Source organism: Clupea harengus, chromosome 6, assembly GCF_900700415.2.
Source record: "Clupea harengus chromosome 6, Ch_v2.0.2, whole genome shotgun sequence".
NCBI lineage: Eukaryota > Metazoa > Chordata > Actinopteri > Clupeiformes > Clupeidae > Clupea > Clupea harengus.
In genome coordinates, this window is record NC_045157.1 from 16422213 (window position 1) to 16437649 (window position 15437).

Genomic DNA, 15437 nt, shown 5'->3' on the forward strand with positions numbered 1-15437 from the left:
TGCCATAGCTCGCCCAGCTCCGAGATGTGAGGGGGGAACAATCAAGTGAGGGCTTCATAAAAGGATTAGCACACAGGACAAAGATTGCGGCGAGCTTCAAAGCCAGACCAGGGTTCCAATAGAAATGACATTTGTCCATCTCTGTGGTGGGAGGGGGTGTGTGGCCGCTGCCCAGAGCACTGAGGGGACAATGACAGAAGGGGAGGACAAGGTGACAAGGCGAGGCCACCTTCTCCTTTCAGGGGGCACCTCTGGCCCTGCCAATGGGCCGCTCTCTTGTTTATTTACTCCGCGGCCCCGTTCGTTCCATTCAGGCAGGCCCTCTGATGGCTCCATTGGACGCTCGCTCACTGGGTCGGCCAACATCGGCCATCCAGCCCATTTTTGGATCAATGGAGAGGCAGAAAGACAGATTACAGTTCCCTTCCTTTTTAATGATTCCATGCTCCGTCACTTTTTTTTCACACTCCAAATTGGTATTTAACAATGCATTCCTCTCCTTATCCTGGGTAGCTATGTTACATACTGTTTCAAAAAAGTTAGGAGAGGAACTCAAATCTCAGAAGGGTGATGGACTGGTAAACAAAACAAAAACATAAGTAAAATAACATTACACTGCAGCAGCATTAAAAATATGATGCAGGCTTAAATATCAAATAAAACTATAGCAATGACCCACCTAAATTAAGTACCCAATGCAGAGAAGGCACACATTTGTAAGATGAGAAATAATATTAATCATAATTATAATTATTATTATTATAACAACAAAAAACTATTTTGTATTTTTGTAGGCCTGCGTGCATGCAAGATTGCGATCGAGTGATGGAGCGTTCAAGCGTCTACATGTGGAATGGCACTGTGTAGCTTTTTCAAAGCCCAAGCGAAAGGGTTTCAACTGGAGTATTTAACATCGCTGGGAGCGAAGAAATAAAAAGAGGAGTCAGTGTTGATTATTGCTCATTAGTCACAAGGACATCCACTTAACGGGCGGATAAATGAGACACACTATGCCCCACTAGGAATGGCCCCGTGTAGCTCTGAGCGAAATGTTCGTTAATGTATTCTACTTGCACAGTAGAAGAAAGCGTCCGTCGGACATGTATGTTGACATCAGGAACCATGATTACTTTGTTTCGTGTGGGATATTTTAATCCCTAATTTCATGCAACGATCAGAGGGACGTCAGCCCGGTTGAGGTGTGTGTGCCAGGGTTTCAGCGTTGTTTCATATGAATTCCATTGATCAAAACAGAGTGTGCGGTCCCTCAGCAAAAAAAAACACACACACAAAAAAAACAATCTCCCTACACAGAAAACAATCATCAATATTTATAACAATAACGAGCCTGGGCGGTGCATAATTGTTGGATGGCCTTGTTGTGCCAATCCTGTCGGCCAGATTTGCGCCACTGCATTAAACATTTTCCCAACGTCGCTACCGCTATTTAATATTGCTGTCATGTAGACTGAAATAAGTTTAAAGCGTAGCCTACGTTTTAGAAGGAAGTACATTTCATTTTTTCCCTTTTCTAAACACTATTCAATCGGGTCATTGTGTTGTGGAACTACTTGTGGCTGCGCATTCAACAGCGCATTGCAAACATGCTGAGAATCTCCAAGGGTCTGCTATGGGCAACGCGTCCTCTCCCTTGACCTGCTCTGAGGGTATGCTAGCGGATCAGTGGTGACTGGAGATGTTGGTCACACCAAGCTTCGTGGTACTTCCTGCACCCGAGCCAGTGGTGCGTTTCCGAGTGAAAGCGGGAAGCTACGAGCCAGAAAGATGATTACATCAATCAGTGTCAGTGACGGATGCTGTGGCGTATGAATATGCATAGTGAGTGCCCAGTTAGACAAGGGGTTCTTAGGAAGATAATTGATTGGACAGGAAGGCGGCATGGTGAGAGGATCTACAAAAAGGGCCAGTCTTTTTTAAGGGGACATTTCAATAGGACTTTTCTCACCCTCTCTCTCTCTTTCCCTCTCGGGGTCTATAAGCGCTACATGGCGAAGACGTGACATCACGGCTTAGCGCAAAGTTCTTGTCTGTTTTTATGTTAGCAACCAAAGCACAAAGACCGACCAAGTTACACAAGATGTAATGGATTGTGTTTCCTGCGCTTGCCTGTGGTGTCTGTTTAGCCCAAAATATGAAAAATCACAGAAAAACAGCATGGTGTGTTTTGACCTTCATAATCGTGAAATGGTGGTCTACCATGGGGTCCAGTTCAACTGAGGTTACTGGAAATGAAAACATTTAGAGATGGTTAAATGTTTTGGGATTAGAGTTCTTATAACATATTTTTTGTTTATACCGCCTTGTATTTTAATCCCTAAAAATGTGTATTCTCATTTACGCGACATATTTTAGACGCAATCAATTATTTATTCCATCTACCTGCTTTTCGAAATATTCAGTAGGCTAACATGAAAGGCTGACGTAGGCTAGAAATATCTAATGCAGTGTCGATTTTCAAGAAAGTTAAGTGTACGGTTTCTGCGGGGATTACGTAAAACAGTAAGTAAATAATACTGGTTGCAAACATCAACTTCAAATTTCGTGATTCATGATGTAAGCGACGGCAGGTACTTGATCTTAATATTGTGTACACACAGTCCTTATTAATCGTCTAGCCAAAATACTACTGCATTGTGAAATTCCACCAATCTTCTGTTAGTTCCCTTTAAATGTACAATATTACAATTACTTTCCCAAATAACTTTGCACTGAACGTGAAGTAAAAATCTGCGCTTGTCTATGGGTGACAAGGAAATTAATGCATTAATGCTAATGAGATAGTATTTTGTCATTAGAAAAAGCACTGCTGAGGTCACTTTGAGATAACAATTTTCCCACAAACGACGGCACCCTCTGTATAACTCTGGTTTGGCACTGGTATTGTCTGTAAACATCTAAAACATTCCCTTTTTGATTTGGTTTGTTCCTCTTTACGAAGGCCCCGTTGACATGAAAACGGAAGAGGAACAACCACAGCAAACAGCTGCGAGAGGTGAGTGGAAACCGTGATCAGATTTTGACTCTAGAGGGAGCTCGAACTCCAACTTTACGCAAAGTTTCTCGACTCTCTAACAAAGCTGCTGACATGCAAATGATCTTAGAGGGAGAAAACAAACATAAATAAATTATTTCACAATGTATTGGAGGCATATGGTAAGCAGTACAGCATCAATGTCTGATTAAAATTCATTATACATTTTTAAAATAGCAAAATCGCAGAATATCACATGAATCCCTTGATTATGCAAATAATCCACTAAGGACAACATTTAACCCCATAGCCTCAAATATTTTAAGACTGGAATATTAATACACATTGAGTGCTTGTGAGCTTCATACAATTCCAGACCAATATAAATGAAATCATTATTCACTTAAAATCGGCTGTTCCGCCTCAATGAAGATAATCCTGCTCCATTAATATCCAAATGTTCGAAGCTAATTACAGTTAAGTCCCTAAAATATGAAAATACTTTCAATCCTCTTCATATGTAGCCTACACTGTAGCAAAGCTCAGACAATAACCTCCCCTCAACTTTCTACCAGCAATGCCCTTTTGCTCATTGACTGCCACAGTTAAAAGGGCCCAGCATAAGAATTTTTGTACACATTTCAGAGCACCAAATAATTTTGGAAAACCACTGCATGAAAAACACATCTGTAGTTATAAAGTTGCAGCAGTTCATTTATTAGCCAAAATATAGACTTTCTTGTACAATTTGGTTCACAAGTATGTACATTTTCTTTACGTTATATACAAAACATTTCAACATCAAATCCTCACAGAACTTACAAAAAGAAAAAAAAAGAAAAACTCACAGACTACATGTTCATACATTATAACATTAGCAGTTTTACACTGGACATGCTTACAAGGTAAGTATACAGAGATGTAATATTCTTATTTTACATTCCTTACAACAGATTAAAAGGAAATAGAAAAATCACAAGAGACCCTACGAGGAGGAGAGCGCGGATAGAACCATCGCCGCTTCGAGTTGGTTCTGAGGCCTGCAATATACAGAAAATAGAGTAGAAATATGTAAAGAAAAAAATCTTCCTCTGGAGATTCAGTAAAGAAAATGTGTCATATGATCAACTCAGAATTACAGCGTTGATTTTAAACGGAATAAATGATTTCCAATCGACGCAATGTTGGTTTATGACCTAATGAAAAACTCAATTGGTTTGCACGACAACAGAAAAAGTGAAATGACGTTTGAGGCCACAGATTGATACAGAGGACAAAACTCACTGCACCTATTTTAGGCCCTAATTTTAAAGAAGCTACTTGTCGATAAACTACGAACAGTGAGGAAGACAATTTATGAATTACTGGAAAACGATGGAAACTCAATTAAGTAAGGTGACTCTGGTCTTACCGTCTTTGAACTGGATGGAAGGCTGTTTTTAACAACGTTTTCTCTGCTTCCAAGGCACTAGATCTTTCTGAAATTATAGTAATAAAGAAAAAGAAAAGACATTAATTGTAATGTCTAGTTAAATCTAAAAGTACGCAATTATTATTATTTCCACTGAAATATCAGTCTGTGATATCAGATAAGTACTACAAAAGCCTACCTCTTAAAATGAGGGGATATTAGGCCTACTACATATGTTTCAAAATATGGACACATATCTTTTAAAAAATACAATAAAACAAATCACTTGCAATAGTTTGTGGGAGACGTGATAAAGGGCCTACAGCTCAGAAATTACAGGCCTACTGTCTCTTTGTCTCGCACTTTTCAGAAGACACTGAAGACTTCTCTGTCATCATAAATGCCCTTTTACACGTATTTTTGAACACCGCTTAAAACAAAAACTTCAGAAATATTTACTGGTGATCCTCATGTGATACAACAATGAATAGAATTGAAGATTTTAATTACGTGTTCATTTCTACATGTGTGTAGCAGTCTATAAGTGAGTCTTTTTTTTAGAGAAATAACCTCTGATAGGAAACATTTGCGGTTTCAGCCACATCTCAGTGTTGATGACATGTACCTGTAACAGATGAGTCTGAATTATGACTCTTTTCTTCCGCGTGCCTGCTGTAGAGAGCTAGGCCGTTCGCCGAGGCTTGGTTTGCCAGTCCGAGGTAATGGTTTGAGTTAAGTAACGCAAGCTGATGGGCCGAGAAAGCTCGATTTGTCCAGTTCTGGATTTTCCCAACAGGGCATGAGATGAGTCTGTGTGGAGCTATGAGGGTCTGGGCAGGCCCAGCGGAGCTCCCATTCATTAGTGGAGATTTTCTAGGATTGTCCGGGGTTGTAGCTGTCTCAGCCAGCGACCAAATCTTTGGTTTTTGGGCTGGGGCCGCGTTGTTTTCTGAACGGGGAGAGTTGGTGGATGCGGGGTTCAGTTTCATTTGGTCGCCGTTTGGCTGTGGCGCCTTTATTTCAAAGGAGTGGTGGTGGTGGTGGTGGTGGAAGTGATCATCCCGCTCCACGCGAATCTCTTTGCCCTCTTCCACCACAGATTTGAGAAACCTTTGGTCTGCCCCTTGTAAATCCTCATAGCCGTCCGAAATTTCCGAATCGCTTCTGCCATCTAATTTCAAATCGGCGTTCAGGTCGTCCTGGTCATCCAAATCATCCTTGTTTTCGATATTTTCCGTGTCAATATTTTCTAAATCGATTTCTTCCTCGTCTTCCCTCTTGTCCCCCTCGTCTCCCTCGTGATCGCTGCTGTAAACATTTCCTTCTTCATCAGTGCGGGTCCTCGGAGTCCAGGTCATCTTGTTTTCCTTCTTTAGCCTCCTCCTGGCGTTGGCAAACCAGGTGGACACTTGAGTGAGGGTCATTTTGGTGATGATGGCCAGCATGATCTTCTCCCCCTTAGTAGGATACGGGTTTTTCCTGTGTTCGCTGAGCCAGGCCTTTAGGGTGCTAGTGCTCTCCCTGGTAGCATTTTTGGGTCTGGATGGGTCACCAAACTGATACTGGCCGTAGGGATAGAAGGCTGGATGATGAGCGAACCCGGGGTGCTGGATGCCTGGGCTGTCTTTCAGTTCGTACTGAGCACCCTAAAACACAAAGAGCAGACCCAGACGTAAGATAAAATCCACATCAATGATTCACAGTTGACTCAGCACCAAGCATGATCTTAGACTTAAACAATAGCACTGTAATTAGTCTAAATAAATAAATGATTCGCTTTTGGAAAGATAAAGAACGAGTCTGACAAAAGTAGCGCATACCACTTTTTTTCAATCCTTTTACCCACGGGAATAAAGTAAAATGCCAAAGTCACAGCATCCGTCTCATAGAACATATTTTGTTGTAGTATATGCTTAAAAAATACTGTTGGTGTGACAACAATGCCCCGTTTCCACTCCTTACAGCAATTTCGCTGATTATGGCAACACGAAACTAGTGTTAGTGTTTACATACGAACAACATCGACTGGATCAAATCGCAGTCGTAATGTAGAGCCTAGTGAGATGTAAAGTTATCTACTGATTAAATGCGTAAAGATAGAGTTCTGATATTAACTATTTTTAACAACAAAAAATATCACCAGAAAAGTTAACTTTCTTTATATCTAGATAGCTACAGAATTAAAGCATGAAAAATATTCTATGAGGCAGTTTTTTCCACAAAAGTTACTATTGTTGACTTTTGCAATAACAAGAGGCGACAACTTACCAACTGGTTGAAAATGGAGAGATCATTAGAATAAGGAAGAAAGGCTCCATAGCCCTGCGCCGCTGCGAAAGGTGATCCGTACATAGTTGAGAGAACGTTGGAGAGAGCTCCGGACGGGCTCAACTCTGTCCCGGGTCGGGCGCTAGCGATCCCCTGGCGCTCCTGTGGGTATATCGGTCGGATGTACTGATATCCCAGCTGCGGGAAAGACATTGTCGCGGGGAAAAAGCGTGCTGCAATCACGAAAAACGGGAAGTCGCCCTCTTAGTGCGTTCTAAGATATCCACTTTACAGTGAGTACAAAGTGTAAGGGAAGTCTATATTTCCTCTGAAACAGCCAGTGTAAATGATCCGATTGCGCTTTCCTCCCTCACTTCCCTATTGATCTGAATGGACTAAGGTCAGGTCCTTACAGATTGCCTTAGATTATTGGGACTCCTTGCTCTGATTGACATTTCTAGTCGTTCAGAAGCCCCTCCTATTTCTTAAGTCTCACCCCACATACACTCCCTCTCGCGCGTCTCTCTCTCTCTCTCTCTCTCCTCGCTCTCTGTCCTGTATTTCGTCTGGATAACTGCACTGACGTCGCGATCTCTTATTTGAATGGATTTCAAATCTCATTTTATGGCTCGCCAATCATTTCATTTGTTATTTGTTCACCGGTTTAGAACTACCCCATTTTAGCTTTAATTCACAATTTGTGGCGATCCACAAACTTGGTAAACATCTCTTGTGTCATTAGTTAACTGAAGGTCTTGTCTACATTTGAAAGTGCATATGTCCCATGTGAGTGCATTGACTCATTTGCTACACGTTTTTACTCTACATTATGAACACTAATGTCAGATTCGAAAAAGTTTTGCATAGATTATTCAAATATGTGGGGTAGGCTACAAATGTATTTTGTGCATAAATTAGATACACGCGATTTACACGCGACTCTTAATCCATCCGCGATGTTAAAGTGAGACTCCGAACAGTTTTACTGGTACAGCCCGACATCAAAGAGAAAGCTGACAAGAAATCAAAAGCTAGGTGATTAGCGCCTATGTGAACACTTGGACACACAGCGTCCTCACACAATAAACATAGTTGTGGATTGGAGAGTGTTTATCGCTGCTTTACGTAATAATTAAACTATTTCTTACTATTACTACTAATATTACTACTACTATTATTGTTATTGTTGTTGTTATTATTATTATTTTATTTTTTTATCGAGCATGGTATTTTAATTAAACTGTAGGCCTACTCATGTTGACAACATAATGTGCAATAGCCCATCTTATTGTGCATTCATGTGTAAGGGCCAGCGTTCTTCGAAAACATCTTTTTAGACGATTAACCTTAAAGATTACCCTACAAATATCTATTGGGTGAATTTGATATAACCTCTCGACTTCTTGTACATAGGCTAATGCGGATTAAGACAAAGCAAGATAATCAGAATTGAAATTCTCTGAATCAATATATGAAAATATGTAACGGACATTCATAATCGTATTATTTTTCGACTTGCTATCATCATATGTTTGTTAATCGCCTGCCAAACAGCGACACAGCTGAATAATTTATCGTGTTCAGTATATTTGATAAGTCGCATACTGACATCAAGATCTCATCAACTTAAGTTTGACATTGAGGATGTGATTTGGTTTCAAGGTTTCCAAGAATTATAAACCTTTAATCTGCTTTTCAACTGATAGTTATCATTGTTTTATACTTATCAGGACTGATGTGCTGGTTGTTATTTAAGTATAACCTACCATATGCTATTAGACAATGAGCTGTGTTCCAAGAAGAGACTTTAGGATTTTTGTTTTCATAAACGTTCTGCCATTTTGACTTTGAACAGAATCCAGGATTAGGGGTTATTAATTAGCGGCGCTGAGGTGCTGCCATCCAAGCTATAGCCCACGATAATAACCACAACGCAGTCAATAATACTCTAACAGCAACCTGCTTATGAGGAGATTCAAACAATGTCGTTGACCAAGGAAGAAATTGTCATGGGCATTGTGTGACATGGAGAGGTCGGTGTATTTTCTCACTAAAATAGTTTACATGAAGCTCTGAAATCGTATTTGATTGCTGAACTCTTGCGTCGCTGTTTATCCACACTTTGAACACCACTGCAATTGATCATTTACACCGAGGTCGGATTATAAGGCAAAGACACACAGCAAGGAGGCAGCTCTGTGCATGCGAATGCATTCAGAGGCAGGCGACCTGTGTGTGTGTTGGTATCCGCACTGCAACGCATAGAGTTCGGATAGACACGTGTCTCATCCCCGGGACCTGTCAGGGCCCCAAGGTTTGGCTCTGATTTATTACCCCAATCAAACACACATGCACTAACTTAACACTTTCACACCGACCCGGGAAACTGGCACAGCCATAAAAGCATTAGGACAGCTCCCTCCTCTCCACATACAGCGTTACAGAGAACCTGCCCTCCCACATGTCCGGTGCACGGAGCTTTATTGTGGACGCGCTAAATTGCAGATTTTACCACAATAGTTGCAATATCATTGGATGGGAAAATGTGTGTTTATTCTAGGACGTGACAGTAGCAGTTACTCTGTTAAGGGAAACAACAAGGTCCTCTACACATTTTAATATAAAATGTTCATTACTGTAATAAGACCGCATCGTTGTCATATCTTGACTGTATCCGAAGCAAAAGGGGTTTGATTACTCATTTTATTATGCTAGCTGAGTAACAACAGGGTTTTCCCCCATGGCCGGGAGTCGTGAACGAGGACATTAATGTTTGTGACTGGAAGGGTGATTTTGGGGGACCCCTTTTTGGGCAATTATGCAGGTGACACAAATGCTCCAAACAAGTATCAAAATAAACAAGAATAGGCGTTTCGCTTTAGAGTGGTTCTTCATGCAATACACAAGACGCCTGCGACACCTCACACATGATGAAATGCCAAAGAAACAGGCGAGATCAAAGGCTTCAAACGGAGGCTCTTCAAATTACACGTTTGGATCTTTTCCATAACGCCAAGGCGACAGAAAACAAGTAACACATACCCAATCACACATGGAATCCATTTAGATGAGCCCTCTGATCAAAATCAGTTAATTGTGGTGACAAAAGATTTGAAAAGAAAACATAATTAATGACCCTTGGTGTTAAGGTTGTTAGTATGGGGGATGGAGAACCAATAGCCTATGTGACTGGGGCACTGGCTCAAATCGCATTTTTTCTGATACTTCCTGTACAAACAAGGTTTTGTTTTATATTTTCTTTAGAGGCAGACTGGAGTAAAACAAGATGGCTTAATGATTTTGTTTAGACTTGGTATATTACTTTGCATATAGCATTTCATCATTACATAGTGCTGGACTACATGAAGTTAAATGCGAGTTGACTAACCACAGTTGCCGTTCTGATATTTGACGAACCTAAGTTATTCTTTTAAAGTTTTAAGCATTGTTTGGAATTTTGATCTCGTTCCATTTCCCTTCCCCAATTACCTTGAAGTTAAACGCTATAACACCACAACTCGGAGAAACTGAGTATTGAGCAAGTCTTCAAAGATCAATATAATATTCCTGACCTTATTCTGTTGGAACTTTCTACAAGTCTTTCTAATTCTCGGTGAGAAACCAGTCCCATTATCTCAAACCAGCTATTTCCCATCCACGTGGCATTAAAAAACGAAATAAAAAAGCCATAAGTCTCACAGTGTATAAGGGCGGACTTAATCCATTAAATGAAATAGTTTAAAAAAATTAATTGTAGCTCGCACTAAAAGCAAGTGTACTTTCATAACCAGTTTCAAGTTTAATTTTTTACTGTTGATATAATTTAAATAATATGATTTTAATTACATTACACCAATCAACCATGCATATTAAACTGATAACTTCAATTCGCATTAGTTAAAAAAGTGGGGAGTTTTGAATAGTTCTTAATGCTGACGGCAATTTGAAGAAAATTAAGAGTGGGCTGAGGCAATGGACTGCAACATATTAAGGTACTTTAACAAGTCGTGTCAAATTTCAAATTTAAATACAATACACAGTCGTTACCTCAGTTAACCTGAAACAAACAACTAATAGCCATGGTGTTAACCATATAGGGGCTATATTTAGGTGGGATAAATGTCGCGAACTGATTGATTGACGTCTGGTATAATTAGGTAAAACACCACTGCTGGAAGCCTTAGTGAAGAACTTGTCAACAAAGAGGCTCCCTGCCGGCCTAACAATCTCACTTTCTGTTCATAGCACCCTCGTCAGGCCAATACTATAATGTAAATGTAATTCCATGCTAGAGTTACTAATGTGCAAGCTTGTTATTTTTCCCATATGAGCCTTAGTCATAGGCATATTAATCTATGGTCATATTTCTGTATGTCAACTTACCATGCCCGTCACAGCGCTGGGTGTATCACTGAACAGTTGTGACGTTTATCTCATTAACCTTTTAACCCCCAACTCTCATCTTACATCAGAAACTGCTTAGTACAAACACCATCGTTAACAAACACAAGAGTGTTTATTCGCAATTTATTTAGCGGAGTAACCTCCTCGACCTATGTCACGACACACCCAAACTGTTACTTTGAACATAGCCTAGCTCTGTGTTCCGTCGTGGCGTCTCTGCAGCTGGACTAATATCTTTGGGAATTATTCTCGCTTGCCTCATCAGAAGTATTTGGGAAAGGCATTGCCACAAAACAGAGTTCATATAGAAAGAATTTGTGTGGCTAAATTGTGGAGCTGCCGGCAGCTACAGGCAGTAATTGATCTGGAAGGTCAAAGCGGCCGGTGTCAGATGGCCTTCTCGACTCAGTCTTCCCCTGGTAAATATTATGCTGGCCGTAAGGGTTCAGCGTTGTGCTATGTGGAGCTCGGTTTACTTACTTTTAGCTAATGCACTTCCAATTACCTTGTCATAGGAAAATAATTTGAGAATCACGACAATGCGCTATCATCATCATTATGATTATTCTGATCATTGTCAATATTATTATTATTATTAATAAAATTAATAATAATAATAGTGTTATTAACAACAACAACAACAACAACAACAACAACAACAATAATAATACTTTGCCTCCGTTGAAAATAATATCCAATATTGTTTTCTTAAAAATATATTCTTTTAAGTGGTCATTTTTTTGTTGGAGTCATCAAAGGAAAACGCCAAGTCCCTTTTTAATCAACGGCCAACGACAGGCTATTATTACTCCAGACCCTTGCAAATGTGTTATCCGCGCCCACACTCTTTTCACCACCCCTCCTTCCGCACTCTCCCTGTATCAGTAACAAACAGGCATTGATTTTACGGTAAAGTCACTTTGCAAAGGGAATGAGTTACTCTGGGCAGCGCTATCACTGTATTACACGGGTATAGCCCAGGTAACAAGATGAACATTGATTCAGCATTACGGTTGATCGATAATGAAATAAGTAACTTCAGGGCCGAATTAAAATGCAAGCTAGCTTTACGCGCGCTGCCAGGATCTCCGAGAAGTGACAGAGAGAGCCGTGTGTGTGTGTGTCTGCTTGTGTGTGCGTGTGGGAGGGGCTAGCAAGCAGGAATCCTATCGTGGCACACCCCCTTCATCTCTGAGTGACGCATACACAACGAAATCACTCCGCGTGAGTCATAATTTTGAACGTGGTAAATGGAGCCAATATTAAATGTGTTTATCTTAAGTAATTAAATGCATTACAACTATTTGGTTGCAGTAGTTGCAAGTAACCATATGTGCATGCAGGATGAGAAATTATTTTGTGCACAGGCCCAGTTGAATCTATAACACAGGAGGAGAACTGATTTAACTGTTTGTCTAGTGACAGATAAGCAAATACTCTGTTCAAGCCAGCATAACTTTAAGATTATATTCCAACAATGAATTGAGTTATATGTCTATATATACTGAAATCACGAAACTAAGAAAGATACAAATGATGTTCAGCATGGTGGCATGTATTGATTGCCTCCAGTACACAGACCATACCCTTGTCCTTGCTGAAAGCTAACCTGAAAGCGACAGCAATAACCAATGAAGCTAAATCTTTAATGAACCCCCTTGGCTACTGTACCTGTCAGCTAGTAGCATGTGTGTCATTGAAACAAGGCTGTGGTCCAAGCAGTTTTTGAAATCAACTCTTTCTCCACTATATTTAAATGCCATCTGACATCTTCAGGTTAAATAGAGACCCTAAAAACTGTTGAAGACAGGAATCCATCTGACAAACATTTCAAAGAGGACTAAGATTTGTTGTTTTCTGCTTCTGTTGCCTGTGCATTTGGTTGAAACATAAAATATTCCTGTTCTGTTGCACATAGCCCTCCATCTTTTCCCCCTACCCAAAGGGCCCTTGTACATTCAGACAGTGGGGCGTTCTAATGCAGGGCACAGACAGAGAGAGCAGACCAATATCAGATTGCCCGTTTTTTATCCCTGCAGGGCCAGACAAAGCATCCAGCTCCAGCTGTTCCTGAAGCAGCCACAGCTGCACTAACACAGGCTAAAGGTCCCGAGCTAGCTGCTGGGGGTCAGACGGCACTGGCTTAGCGACTGCACCACGGCTGAGAACGGCCAATTGTGAAGATTACGAGAGCTCTGAGTGGTGTCTACTGAACTTGTGTGAAAAAATAAGCATCATAATAAAGTTAACAGGCTGCTGGAAGAGATTATTTGCTGTGATGATTTGTATTCTATATTGTTTGTGAGCAATTCACTGTCGTTTACTTCCCTGTTCAATCTGATTTATAACCAACACTAAGCAGTGCAGCACTTTGCCAAGATTCAGTTGGTATGCAGTTGGTGTGCAAGGATGCCTATCATTCCCCAGTGAGTGTGTGCGTGTGTGTGTGTGCGTGTATGTGTGTGTGTGCACCTACACCTCATTCCCTTTCAGCGAAGCCACACTTGCTTAGTCATCCTTGAAATGTGCTGCATAAACGTTACACTTTATTGACAGTCAGGTTTAATTACTGTGAATCGAGTGTTTCAGCTTACCTGCGCTTAATTTAATCAGGAATGTTGCAGGGGGACATGGAAATGGAGAGCAGACGAAGTACATGCCTTCTCCTGAGCAAGGAACATAGGGGTGGAGGGGGTAGGGGAACAAAGCGTTCAACTCGAACAACTTTGCAAAAACTGTCATGAATCCTAAAGTCATTTGAGTTTTTGTGTGAGGTGCTGGTCTTTTTACATAGTGTTTAATGATTTTTGCTTTCGCAGACCATCACAGAAAAAAAAGCTGTGTTCTGTGCTCTAGCTGAGGCAGCACGGCAGACGGCTGTTATCGTGGCTGGCCCGTAGGTCTTGTGTTCATAATCAGTGATATTGAGTGGCTCAGCATGCCAGCAGACTGAGGTCAGAGCAGTATTTACAACCACCACTTAAAACCTTGGCGTGGCAGGCAGCTTTGATAAGCCTTGGTTCACCTAAACATTGTTCTCATTAATGCAGATGACTGACTGCATGCTAACTGAGACTGTGTGTGTGTGTGTGTGTGTGTGTGTGTGTGTGTGTGTGTGTGTGTGTGTGTGTGTGTGTGTGTGTGTGTGTGTGTGTGTGTGTGTGTGTGTGTGTGTGTGTGTGTGTGTGTGTGTGTGTGTGAGTGAGTGAGTGAGTGAGTGAGTGAGAGAGAGAGAGAGAGAGTATACATGTCTGTGGTGTGTGTTTATCAGAATCTGTGAGAGTGAGCAGGCATGAATGTGCATGCATGACAATCACCTCAGGGAGAAGTATTGGACACAATGCAATGAGTGTTTGATACTCTTAGCAAGCCTTGATAAAGAAGACGAAAATAGATGAACTTCAAAGGACAGCTTTTATGTCACATCCATACATCATGCTCAGTCACCCACTGAAATCCATCCTTAGCTTAGATATTTAAGGTTAGAGGGACAATGTGCATAAAAAGCAGGCAGTGTTCAATACAAATATGACATAATTCAGCCAGGTGATTTATAATTCCGTGACTTTAATGGGAACCATTCCTGTCATTCGTGTACTGATGAAAGCAAAACAGTTTTTGATTGGCTATTGACTTGTGAAACGGAGCGAATGTTAACCCCCTCTATTTGTGTACGTGGGGGCGTATGTTGTTCAGCAATCACTGGAGCAAGACGGGACTCAGCTGGTGGGTCACCGCAGTCATAACCAATAATGATTACATGCACACAGCTCCCTAATTCACCCTTCATGGAAGTACCCGCCTTGTCGCAAAGAACAATACATTCATGAAGGAACCTCATCATTACCGTCTCCGCCCTTCTTTTATCAGCTTCCCACCCGTTCCCCAAACTCTGTACACTGCGCATGAACGTCTGGTAATCTCGCGAAATCTGTCACTTATGCCCCCGAAGCGATGGTTGATATTTTATTCCTCAATTTCAGAGAATATTTCCCCTCTGCTGGGTGTAGATTACAGTGGCGAATCAATACGTGCTGGGCGTGAAGTCATAAGGCAGAAAAGAGGACAAAAGATTTCAAACGGACATGCCGTGAATCATGGTAGGAGTTTGGCCTAGTTCTCATCCGCCCTATGGCGGCCTTGTCGGTGATACATTTCTTTACTTTTCCGAACCTGGTAGCCATGCCGCTAATCTCACTTTTGAAAACAAGAAGGCCTGCTCGTCTCGTATTCATTTTATGATCTGTGTGGTAAGCACAAATACATTTGCTATATGATAGCTTATTAAGATGTCAATGTTAAGTGGCAATAGTCTAATCATAGACAGAAGTAAAAAAAGAAGGCATCATTGCCCCTGGTTGC

The 15437-nt window shown here is 41.1% G+C and overlaps 1 protein-coding gene and 1 long non-coding RNA gene across 2 annotated transcripts; one reads left to right on the forward strand and one right to left on the reverse strand.

Moving 5' to 3' along the window:
* Positions 1-826: 826 nt before the first annotated feature.
* On the forward strand, positions 827-13344 carry LOC122132964. Its single transcript, XR_006152463.1, has 2 exons — positions 827-3013; positions 13115-13344. It is a non-coding gene; the product is annotated as an uncharacterized LOC122132964 (long non-coding RNA).
* On the reverse strand, positions 3143-7174 carry irx3a (iroquois homeobox 3a). The gene is made up of 4 exons (XM_012826973.3): positions 6672-7174; positions 5029-6049; positions 4404-4470; positions 3143-4032 (listed from the first exon to the last, which is right to left on the reverse strand). Exons 1-4 carry the CDS (start codon positions 6882-6884, stop codon positions 3978-3980), a joined length of 1356 nt encoding a protein of 451 aa, XP_012682427.2. The 5' UTR covers positions 6885-7174; the 3' UTR covers positions 3143-3977.
* Positions 13345-15437: the final 2093 nt, after the last annotated feature.